Source organism: Microcaecilia unicolor, chromosome 10, assembly GCF_901765095.1.
Source record: "Microcaecilia unicolor chromosome 10, aMicUni1.1, whole genome shotgun sequence".
In the NCBI taxonomy this organism is placed as follows: Eukaryota; Metazoa; Chordata; class Amphibia; order Gymnophiona; family Siphonopidae; genus Microcaecilia; species Microcaecilia unicolor.
Window position 1 is genome coordinate 19,105,139 of NC_044040.1, and position 12,874 is coordinate 19,118,012.

The 12,874-nt window shown below is 44.4% G+C and overlaps 1 protein-coding gene across 1 annotated transcript in view; it reads right to left on the reverse strand.

Annotated features, from left to right (window-relative positions):
- Positions 1–10,200, reverse strand: part of PAX4 (paired box 4) — a 39,424-nt gene extending 29,224 nt beyond the window's left edge. Inside the window, exons 1-3 of the mRNA XM_030216707.1 lie at positions 10,188–10,200; positions 8,345–8,475; positions 5,654–5,869 (exon numbers count right to left, since the gene is read on the reverse strand). Coding sequence (XP_030072567.1) covers positions 5,654–5,869; positions 8,345–8,475; positions 10,188–10,200 — 360 coding nt within the window. The remainder of the gene's footprint in view (positions 1–5,653; positions 5,870–8,344; positions 8,476–10,187) is intronic.
- Positions 10,201–12,874: the final 2,674 nt, after the last annotated feature.

Here is a 12,874-nt window from a genome sequence, read left to right on the forward strand (position 1 = left end):
TTTAGTCCTGGATGTCTTTGTTTTGTTCCATTATAGCTCAAAGACGTCCAAGTAACATAGTAGATGACGGCAGAAAAAGACTTGTACGGTCCATCCAGTCTGCCCAACAAGATAAACTCATATGTGCTACTTTTTGTGTATACCTTACCTTGATTTGTATCTGCCATTTTCAGGGCACAGACCGTAGAAGTCTGCCCAGCACTAGCCCCGCCTCCCAACCACCGGCTCTGCCACCCAATCTTAAGCTTCTGAGGATCCATTCCTTCTGAACAGGATTCCTTTATGTTTATCCCATGCATGTTTGAAGTCTTAGGAACGCCCAAGTCCTGCCTCAAACATGCCTCCAATGTGCCCCCTTGAGATTTGGACGTCCTTGTGACGGACTTCTGAGAAAGACGTCCAAAATCGGGATTCGATTACACCGATTTGGACGTCTATGTGAGACGGACGTCCAAGTGTCGATTTATGTCACTTTTTGGACAGCCATCTCTTTCGAAAATGAGCCTGATAGTCTGTTTAACCAGTAACATGGCAGTTCTGCATCCAATCAATAGGGGACGGGAGGCAATGGTAAAATCAACTGATAGAGGAGGTCAATGAAGCTCAGGATTCAGAAGGATAGGAATATTCCAGTGATTCATTCAGGGACATGATCTTGTAGTGTAATCATACATCATAATCTATAGGTAAAGCCTAGCAATTGAAAAATGTAATTTATGATATCTTGGGCAAATGATGCTGTGGCTCAGTGATACGAAATGTATGGAGCTAGTGCAGCAAATATCCCTCAAGTCATGATCACTTTTACTGACACAAGAATCGCATTTCTCCACTGAATTCTATGGAGATTGTGATACGTTTATTGGACCAGCATGAAAATAACCCAATGTTGATGTAGTTCTCAGTAGAGGCTCAGTGGCAAATGTATTCTGCCATGTAGAGGGTCTGTGTTTGATTCCTAGATTAGGACTTTTGACCCCTCAGGCTTGAGGATGATGTGAATGTAGTGTTCTCAGCTCTAAGAGGAGGAAGTCCTGTTCAATGGCAACAGCTAGGGGCTGGTTTAGGGTCTGTGTTGACTGGTCGCTAGAGGAAGCTGTGATTGGGCCCCTGACCAAGGGCAGTGCTGGGTTGAGATACATAGTTTTGATTGAATCGGAAGCCCAAAGGAGCATGAGGAAACAGCCAAGAAAAAATAAAAACCTGTGACATTTTTCTTCGAACCCGCCAAAAGCATTTTTTTGTTACTGGTAATGCGTTTATAGAATATATAAACTTTTATCCATTCTACTATAAACTGTTACATTTAAAATCCGTTATCAAACTAAGGAGATGAAATGAGGGAATCTGATGCACTAATCTCATAAATCAATCCTTAACACCTAACCAGCAAATGTCACAGTCCACCAAGAATGGTCCCAAATCAATGAAGATCAAACTGTGCTGCTAAATCCAATGTCTTGAAAAGGCTTAAAACAAGCCAAGATATTGTCATGTGTTCAGGAATATGCACAGGCAAACCTATATGAAAAAAAAGCCCATGAGGGATACCACCCCCTCCTCACCCCTGACTCAGGAAAGATGTCAGGAAGTATTTCTTCACAGAGAGGGTGGTGAACGCTTGGAATGCCCTCCCGCGGGAGGTGGTGGAGATGAAAAAGGTAATGGAATTCAAACATGCGTGGGATAGGCATAAAGGAATCCTGTGCAGAAGGAATGGATCCTCAGAAGCTTAGCTGAAATTGGGTGGCGGGGGGAAGAGGGGTTGGTGGTTGAGAGGCTAGGATAGGGGAGGGCAGACTTATACGGGGTCTGTGCCAGAGCCGGTGATGGGAGGCGGGACTGGTGGTTGGGAGGCGGGAAATACTGCTGGACAGACTTATACAGTCTGTGCCCTGAAAAAGACAGGTACAAATCAAGGTAAGGTATACACATATAAGTTTATCGTGGGCAGACTAGATGGACCATGCAGGTCTTTTTCTGCCATCATCTACTATGTTACTATGTTACTTTCAAACTCCCAAGAATAAAGGTTTCACCAAATCCTCTGTTGTCAGCAATAAAATTCACAGGTTAAAGTCCGGGCTTTTTTAAGCTACTTCGAGGCATTGAATTGGGAAGTACTCACAGCTTGATCGTCATTGATTTGGGAACATTCTTGGTGGACTGAGACATTTGCTGTTATAGACTGGTTAGGTTTTAGGGATTGATTTATGAGATTATCTTTAGGGCATCAGATTCCCTCATTTCCTCTCCTTAGTTTGACAGTGGATTTGAAATGTAAAGGTTTATAGTAGCATGAATAAAAGTTTGTATATTCTATAAATGTATTTTTGAGGTATAGTTTATGGTTCTGGTATTTATATTTTTAGATCTTTCTTTGAACATTAAATGAATGGATCTCTGTGCTTTTGAAAGGTCATTTGCATATTGCATTAGTCACGGAAGAAACCTTATGTTGGACCAAAAAAAAGATATGGAATGAGATTATAGAAAGGATATCCAACTCAGAATATTGATGTCCAAGTTAGCGCTTCATATATGGATGTCCATTTCTCACGTATTTTAGAACAAGATCTGCCAACATAGGGCGCTTTTACTAAGACGCGTAGGCGCCTTTCGCGCATAATTAGAACCACCGCCCGGCTGCCGCGTGCCCCTAGCGGTAATTTTAATTTCCATGCACGTCCAAAACGTGTGGCAGAAAAATAATTTCTATTTTCTACTACATGGCGCGAACTGGGCAGTAAGCGGCAGTGTACACGCGTTGACGATTACCGCCCAGTTAAAGCGTGAGACCGTAGCGCTATGTCAGTGGCTGGTGGTAAGGTCTCGGGCCCAAAATGGACGCGTGCTGATTTTTATTTTGCCGCATGTACATTTTCGGCAAAAAAGGCCTTTTTTGCAGGTGCGCTGACAAATGGACCTGTGCATGTCTAATACATGCGTCTACACCAGCGCAGGCCGTTTTGTTTTAGCGCACCTTAGTAAAAGGACCCCATACAGCCTTGTTCTAAAATACATGAGAAATGAATGTCCATATGCTAGTGAAGTCCAGCATGAACATCCATTTTACACAGCCAAATTAGGAACAGGGAAAGCGAGGCACATGGATATCTTTGTGGCAGTATAGGAACGTCCATCTTATAAAATGCTTCCTTCACCTCTCTAGACATCCAACCACACAGTAAATCATGGAATTGTTATTATGGACCTCAGCTGTGTGGCGTGGGGTCATTAAACTTTCACCATTGTGATTAACATGATCACTTCATCATTGGTCTTCTTTTAACTAATTATATTGCTTATATTTCTTATCTTGTAGACTTCTATATACTTTTTAAAAGGTACTCATCTGAATTTTCATGATGGTGAAAGTTTGACGACCCCGTGCAATGTGGCTGAAGTCCAGAATAACAAATCCATGATTTACTGTGTGGTTGAATGTCTAAAGTGCCGAAGAAAGTGTCTGTACTGTTCTAGACATTTACGAGCATTCTTTGGCCAATTGTACATAAGTACATAAGTAATGCCACACTGGGAAAAGACCAAAGGCCCATCGAGCCCAGCATCCTGTCCACGACAGCGGCCAATCCAGGCCAAGGGCACCTGGCAAGCTTCCCAAACGTACAAACATTCTATACATGTTATTCCCAGAATTGTGGATTTTTCCCAAGTCCATTTAGTAGCGGTTTATGGACTTGCCCTTTAGGAAACCGTCTAACCCCCTTTTAAACTCTGCCAAGCTAACCGCCTTCACCATGTTCTCCGGCAATGAATTCCAGAGTTTAATTACGCGTTGGGTGAAGAAAAATTTGGTTTGGTTTTGGTTTAGTTATCTTATGAAATGGCCATGTAGATACCCAGGCAGAGCAGAAGGGTAGACTAATCGTTAAAGCAGTGGGCTGAGAGCCAGGAGACACAGATTCAAATCCTGCTTTCCTTCTGATTTTTTTTTAAATTGTGAGCCTTTAAAGGCCAGAAAATTATCTGCTGTACCTGAATGTACACCGATTCACTAGTCTTCAGGTTTCTTATACATTCAGGAACAGTAGGTATTTTTCTGTCACTGGAGAGCTCACAAATCTAAACAAAAAATCACAAAAAGCTGGAATAGGATTGAAGCTGGGTCCCCTGGCTATTGGCTTACTTCACTAATTATTAGGCTACTCAGCTCTGCATGGAAGTAAACTAAACTAAAATATTAGTTCTATGAAGGTCACTAGTTCCTGAAGCTATTGTAGGGGAGGGAGGGGTACAGCAGCCACTGGGGGGGGGGGGGTTAAAGAGGTTGCTTGCCTTAATCCCTTCAGTGGACAGCTGCTTAATCAGAGCACCTTTTCTGTAAGCTGGATGTGCCAAATACCAGGTGTAAATAATAACATCCATCTTTTTAGACAAAGAAATCCCCCTCCCCTTATGAAATCAGAACTGGTCATCCATATTTTGGCCCCTCCCAAATCCCACCCAAAACACACCCACACCACACCCCTTGCCATGTTGACGTACTGCAATTTTAGTCAACAATTTCTCGACTTTATAAAATTGGGATGTGAACATCCATGCATTATGGATGACTACATTCCAGTTTTCAGATGTCTAAAACACGAACAGAAAACTAAGAGCCATAGCCTATAAATAATCCACTGGGATCACTACTCAAACCCTTAATTCCTAATTGTAAATTGATAGCACCTGTGATAATGTCCCCATCATTGCTCCAGTGGCGTAAAGTCCTTAGAATGGTAGCAGCATGAACATTAACCTCAGCTCTCTGCTGTCAGAAGGAATGGGGCATTGTGGTTTGGACCAGAGGCGTAGCCAGACTTCGATGGGAGGGGGGTCCAGAGCCCGAGGTGAGGGGGCACATTTTAGCCCCCCCGGCACCGCTGACCGCCCACCATTGCCAACCCCCCTCCCGCCGCCAACCCACCGTCGCCTACCTTTGCTGGCGGGGGACCCCAAACCCCGCCAGCCGAGGTCATCTTCTTCTCGCAAAAGGCTTCCTTCTGTTTCTGACTTCCTGCACGTACAACATGCAGGACGTCAGACTCACAGAACGAAGCCTTGCAGATCAGCTGATCACGTTGTACATGCAGGACGTCAGAAACAGAAGGAAGCCTTTTGCGAGAAGAAGAGGACCTCGGCTGGCGGGGGTTGGGGGTCCCCCACCAGCAAAGGTAGGTGACGGCGGGAGGGGGGTCGAGAGGGTCATTGGCAGGGGGGGTCCAGGGCCAAATCTATGGGGGCCCAGGCCCCCCTGGCCCCATGTAGCTACACCACTGGTTTGGACACATTACTAGGTGCAGAGAGGCTGTTTCCCTCAATTCCAAAGATTCCAAATGAGAAGGGAGCTATATTCAAGCCCTGAAGCAGAGCCTTACGGGAGGAGAAATGTAAGGGAATCAGTTTGGAAGAGACAGTCTTTGGAGGACGATATAATTTTCTCACTATGGAATAGATAGGCAGAAGCTGAGGGTGGTGCTGAAAGCAATTCTTACCCTGCATCAGCCCTTTTCCCTCCTCCCACAAAACAAGGACGACTTTGGGGATTGATACAAACTTACATGGTCTTTCACCTCCAGGTGTACCAAACCCAGAATAATAAACAGTACATTTAAACATGTCTCCTGGTTTCCATATCCTCACTCACACTTGGGATTTTGTCCACTGCACAGACTCCTTCTGACAGAAGCTTCCCTCGGATCTCCCAGGCAAAAATGGTTGGGTGCTTCCACTTCAGCTGGGCAATTTTTGCCACTACTTTTGGGGTAGCCAGACGAGGCTTACTCCCTCCTATTGCTTTGGGTTCCACAAATCCTGTCTGGTAAAATCGTCCCAGGATTTTGCTCACACACCCATTGGATACCTGTGTGTTTGTGTGTGAGAGAAAAAGACTGATAAAGTTTTATTATTCTTCTATCCATATGAAGTGGTTTACAACATTAAAAAAATAGTAAAACAGAAACATGCAACAACAACATGAATGATCGTAAACAGAAAGGTTTTACCTAGTTTATGGGAAGCCTGAAGGTTCCCAGCTATAACATGACATAGGTTCAACAGACAGCTGAGTTTTTAATCAGTATGAGAACATTCTCTGAATAGCATCACGTGAAACAGTTCCATTTGTAAATAAACTTTTTTGGCATGTCTCTTTTCATGGTTGGCCCAGGAAATTCTACCTATGCATAAGTAGTCAAAGGTATTAGGTGCTGTAGATGATCCTCTAGTTTTGCCCTCACCCCTTCAATGAGCTTTAAGTCTAACTTGTAATTCACACCAACAACACCCCTCCCAGAACCCTGTACAAAAACATAATTTCAAATCATAACTTTCACATATTTCATTTCTTTAAATCAATCACCTTACTTTCTAACTCTTCCTACTTTCTTACCTATGTGTTACATCTTTGCTTTACCCTTCACGGTCAATTATAATGTTCTATTACGTATTGTGTTGACATTGTAAATAGTATACCATGCCGTACTCTGTATTGTTTTTGAATATTTTTCCTGTTGTAATTGTCTATTGCTCATGTTTGATCTATTCTTACTGTACACCACCTTGAGTGAATTCCTTCAAAAAGTTTGTAAATAAATCCTAATAAATAAATATTAAACTTTGTTTCAAGTATATACATAATGGACTAGATTCAGGAAATAATGCTGAAAAATGCGTTATGCTATTCTATAAAGGGTATCTGCACTTTATAAAATAGTGCCTAAGCATTTAATGCCTTCTGAAGCCAGGTGTAAATTTCAGCGCCTAAATTACGAATGGAACTTATGCATGGAACTTATAGGAACGCCCTCGAAGCACCCCCTAAATATGCCCCCTTGAAATTACACACTATCCCTGGGATTCTATATAAGGCACCTTAATTTCCGTGTGGAAATTGAAGCATATTCTATAACCATGCGCGTAACTAAATTGCTTAACTAGCTAATCAGCACTGCTAATTGGATGTTAAGCAATTATCAACGCCAATTGGCATTAATTAAGAGTTACGCACACAACTCACTAAGTGTATTCTGTAACACGGTGTGTGTAACAAGCTTATGAGAAGTGGAATAGGAGGGTCATGGGTATTTCTAAAATATGTGTGTTGTTGTAGAATACATTCACTCCTGAAGCAGGCATTTGATTGCTGAAACCAGTGGCGTTCCGACCCTAGCTGACACCTGGGGCGGATCGCCGATGCACCCCCCCCCCCCCCGGTGAAATGACACCCCCCCGGGTGCACGCCACTGGGGGGGTGCCGCAGCGCGCACCTGTTGCCCTGTCTCCGAGTTCGCAATTCGCATGTGTTCACTGCTCCCTCTGAGTTTGCCCCGGAACAGGAACTCAGAGGGAGCAGTGAATACATGCGAATTGCGAACACAGAGACAGGGCAACAGGCGCGCGCCATGGCACCCCCCCAGCGACGTGCACCCGGGGCGGACCGCCCCCCCCCCCTTGGTACGCCACTGGCTGAAACATGGCTCTGTGTCAAGCCTGTTTTGCTGCATTTCCTCTGGATGTATTAAATACATTTTTCATCCATACTCTGACTTTTGGCTATGTTTGATGCTTGGTTGAAGCCTGCAAGTCTATTCCTATTTTCTTCTCCAGTCTGATTCTCCTGTAGGGATTCTCATCTCCTTGTCTTCTGGATTAAGAAGATAATGCCATTAAGCTCCATGGACTATATTAGGAAACTATTTCTAAGAAGGTGATTCCATTGAAATTTGTGGAGGCAAATTGAGTGGATAGACAGGTAATATGATTAGAAAAGTGATATGCACCCTCTAAGGGCTTTGAGTGCTATTTCAACAACAGTCCTAATTCGTACTTGTTTAGAATCCTGTTTAGAAGGAATGGATCTATGGAATCTTAGCAGAGATCGGGTGGCGACGCTGGTAATTGGAAAGTAAAACCAATGCTGGGTGGACTACCTGGAGTGTAAATTTTAAGGGGCTTCTACGTTAGCTTCAGAACTTTTAGTACAGGAACAGTGCTGGGCAGACTTTTACGGTCTGTGCCCTGAGAAAGGTAAGGACAAATCAAACTCGGGTATACATATAAAGTATCACATACCATGTAAAATGAGTTTATCTTGTTGGGCAGACAGGATGGAGCATTCAGGTCTTTACCTGCCATCATTTACTATGTTACTATGCTATACTTGAGAAGCAAGAACCAGAGCAGGCAATGGAAACCAGGTGTCTTGCTTAGCAATCACAAGACCATCTGGCTCACCCATGGTCATAATACAACATAACTGTCCAGCAAAAATGGTATCTGAGTCACTGTCCCTAGTTGGGTGACTATAAGTAACTCTAGACCTTACAGATTTTCTTACCTGTAAAATGCGAGAGATGTCCGAGGCTCGGACCCCACTGGATGCCAGCTCTATAATCCTCTTCCTTTTACAAGAAGGTAAGGGACGGCCATTCACAAACACACCTCCCAGCTGGTTCACAGAGCTCAGCCCTGAAGAAGAGCCAGAAATATCACACTCCATCTGTCACAAGGGGAGCAGCCGTCACTCTTCAGCCCAGGGGTTAAAATGCTATGCAGTCACTCAGCCAAGGTGAATTTCTTGGCACTCACAAGGCAAAAGTGCAGAACTACAATGATTTCAATGGAATAGCTAATTAAGGCTAGAAATTAGGGGCTTATCATTCTTTAGCAGTGGCGTAGCCAAGGGTGGGCCCAGGCCCATTCAGTAGCAGCACACTTATGATGCAGCTGGCAGGGATACCCAAGCCCCACCAGCCGAAAACTCCCAACAACTGTTCCTCCTGCATACCTTGTAAATAGCAGATCTTCGCCTGCAGTGAGCAGCAACTGATACCAGTGGCATAGCCACAGGTGGGCCTGGGTGGGCCATGGCCCACCCAACAGTAGCACACGTTTAGCGGTAGCTGGTGGGGAATCCCAAGCTCTGCCAGCTGAAGTCTTTCCCCTGATGGTAACGAAAACACTACTCTTCACGATATCGGCATCTGCGCATGCTCAGTTTTCAGCGCATGCCTGCTGCAGACTGCCAAGGTGGAGAGAAGCATTTTCCCCACCTGCTGAGATATTTTTTGGTGGTGATTGGGGGGTGGGGGAACACTTGGTACCCACCCACTTCTTGCCTAGGCCCACCCAAAATCTGTTGTCTGGCTACGCCCCTGACTGATACATTTTGTGGGGCCAACATGAGCAGTGTGTATTAGTTGCTACTCGCTGCCAGCGAAAATCTGTGATTTAAAAGGTATGCAGAGTGGGGGGGGGATGTTTGAGAGACCATATGGTATACAGGTGAGAGAGGGAGAGACCAAATCACTTGTGGGACAAGGTGGCGTTCTGCCCATGGATGTCTGGCTACACCCCTAGTCAACTTGTGTTCCCTAGGTCATTGAGGGCTGTGGATGCTACAGAGGGGGCTTTCACAGTCTTTAGTGGGGAGTCCCAATCACTGCTTGATGTTGACATCTACTGGTTATAACTAGTTCCGGGGCTCTGGAGGGAGTTGTGATCTGTGATTTCCAGCCAATGACCTTCTCTTTCCTGGCCCTAGGGCCAATTTAAAACTAGAGAAAAACCCCAGGTAGTTACAAATGAAGGCTCCTGGCATTGGTGCCCCATAGAGGCCAGTTCTGATTGAGTAGGAAGCTAAACAAGAAAACAGCAGGGTTAAAAATAAAACTAAAAAACACAGAAATGATAAGGGATACACTTTTTGATGCGTGCCGAGGTCCCCTTTTACAGCAGCAGGTAAAAAGCAGGTCTTTCTATTTTTTAAAAGAAATGGCCATGTAGCAAGTGAAGCACTTGCTGCATGCCCATTTGTGTGTGTGTGTGGGGGGGGGGGGGGGGAGCATTTACTACCACCCATTAAGATGGCAGTAAGGGCTCCCACGCTAACCTGGTGGTAACCAATTACTGCCGGGTACACACTGGCACGACAAAAATAAAAATATTTTTGTAGCATCTGAAATGGTGCACGCTGGGGGTGGGAACAACCACTGGACTGCTGCGGTAGCCCAGCAGTGCTTCCATTTTAGCAAGCATTGGGCTTACCCCCACTTTGTAAGAGACCCCCATAATCTGCCAGAATATTTTTTTTTAAAACTCATGCAGCCAGGATCAACATTGATTGCATAAATCTTTAAAAATATCAAGCCCCCCCAAAATTTGAATACTGCATTACTTACCTTGGGGAGTCATCGTAGCGGGGCTGTGCCTAGAACTGCCAGTTAGTCTGCAGAAGAGAAATAATCAACTCCCTTTACTTATAACAATCACTAATTCCCTTTGTTTCATATCATCCATATTGTTTTACATCAGTGATTCCTAAACCTGTCCTGGGGGATCCCAGGCAGCCGGGTTTTCAGGATATCTGCAAACAAATATGCATGAGATCAATTTCCATGCAATGAAGGCAGTGAATGCAAATTTATCTCCAGCATAGACCTGAAAACTTGACTGGCTGGCAGTCCTCCCAGATGTGTTAGGGAATCATTGTTTTAGAATGGGCCATTAAAATGTACAAAATCATTAGGACACACTGTTCTGCTTTTTATTTCACACCTGGGGATAAACAGGATGGGGAAAGAGGGAACGGAGAAACAGTGGGGACAACATAGACCAAGAGGAGAGAGAAATGAAGCAGACAAGGCGAGAAAGACAGGAGCAGAGAGAACAAAAAAAGCACAGGAAAAGAGGAAATGGGAGATCAGGGTAACTAACCAAATGAGAAAAAAGGCACACAAGAAAAGAGAGAAAGAAAGAAGAAAAGAAAAACCAGAGTAAATGAATGGATGAATGGCCAATGTGGCTGCGCAGTATAACCGGAGTAGAGGTTGACAACAGACCAAACCCGCTCAGGAGATGGTGCTGAGAATCACTTTATTAATTGCACAAAGGACCTGACACGACCTGAGGCAGGCGCTTTGTTGCGCCGAAACACGGGCCACGATGGGTCCTTTGTGCAATTAATAAAGTGTTCCTCAGCACCATCTCCTGAGTGGGTTTGGTCTGTGGTCAACCTCTATTCCGGTTGTACTGTTTGGATTCATCGTAGATGTTTCTCCTGTTCGCTGTTCCACCCAATGTGGCCGCGCTGCAGATTACCGCCGGGAATTCACCCCAGGGTAGAAAATAGAAAATGATTTTGTATCACGGAAAACAGCGCATGCCAACTTTGAAACTACAGCAGGGCCCCTGAGCTACCCCTGCATTAATGCTTATTTGGCGTAATGCTACCCACGCATTAGCTCTACCACTGCTTAGTAAAAGGACCCTTTTTGGCACCTGCAACTTGGAATTCTCTTCCCCTGGACATTCGCGCTGAACTGTCCTTTCCCAAATTCAAAACTGCCATAAAAGCTTGACTTGTCAAGCTGGCTTTCGGTGCCTAGCGATTGGGGTTCCATTCTCTTTCCCAGTGTGTTTGTTCCTTTCCCTTTCTCCCATCCCTTCTTCTTGTGATGCTTGTGTTTTTCCCTTCCCCCCACTTTCCTGTCTAATATTGTAGTTCCTTCAATTTCTTCTCTGTTTTTAGCTATTTTTGTAAACCGCTTGGCTCTATGTTTCAGTCAAAGCGGTACAGCAAATGCAAATTCAAAATAGAGACTAAACTGTAGAAAAGAGAAAGGCAATCCAATAAACCAGTAAAGAAAGTGGATATCACTTCGCCAAAGTTCTCACAGGTCTCGAACCCACTGTCCCATAACCTCCAAAGCGAGCAGAGAGGGGCAAGGGAAATCGTTCTGAATAGGTACATTTTTAACCCTATTTTAAAGCTTGAGTGGGATCCAGAGGTCCGCAATTAGGGGCCCCTTTACTACTATTCTTGTAGTGCTGGAACTTTATTGGCGGTAACTGGGGCAGTGCCATGCCCTGCCCGGTTACTGCCAGGTTAGAGCCAGAGCCCTTACTGCCACCTCAGTGGGTGGCAGTAAGGGCTCCACCTGGAAATGGCTGCATGGCAAGCGGTTCACTCACCCACAGTCATTTTTGTTCTTAAAAAAACCTGACGTTTCACCCGCTCATGCATCAGCGTGCGTCACAAACATGCACTGACGCTAGTGCAGGCCCCCTTGTACTGCATCTTAGTAAAATGGCCCCACAGGGGCCTAACTTTAAGTGCGATTTAACACAATCATCATCTTTAGCTTCATAAACGATTTTTATGTACGGGGATCATCAGAATATTTAACGGCAAGACCCATTCGGGAGCAGCAGTCCCGTAGTTCATGGCGCTGCGTACATCTTCATGGATCACCCGATTTATTTTAAATCTCTTTTTTTCTTTTATCAATATTCCTCAGTCTCTCCTTATGCTTAATTTAAAATTTTGAGATGCTTATATATAGCGCTTAGTAGTAGTAAAAGTTCTTAACTTTGGCTGCACTTTTGCATCCACGCTAAACCTCCGCCAACATGGCCAGGTTTCGTGTTCCTTCTTCAGGGAAGAGGTTCGCATCTCCTTTTCGCTCTTGTGGCCATTTTTTTCATATATGCAAGAGCGAAAAGGAGATGCGAACCTCTTCCCTGAAGAAGGAACACGAAACCTGGCCATGTTGGTGGAGGTTTAGCGTGGATGCAAAAGTTCATGTACGCAGCGCCATGAACTACAGGACTGCTGCTCCCGAATGGGTCTTGCTGTTAAATATTCTGATGATCCCCGTACAAAAAAAATCATTTATGAAGCTAAAGATGATGATTGTGTTAAATCGGACTGTGTACTACATATAAGTTGTATAAGTTGTATAAGTTTATATGAATTAAAAACTAATTTCCTCATTAATGTGCACCTCATCTGTTCAACCAACCAAAAGTAACAATGTGGGAAAATATGTAGTAGCAGTTCTGAATATTTGGGCTTTTCCAAAAATAA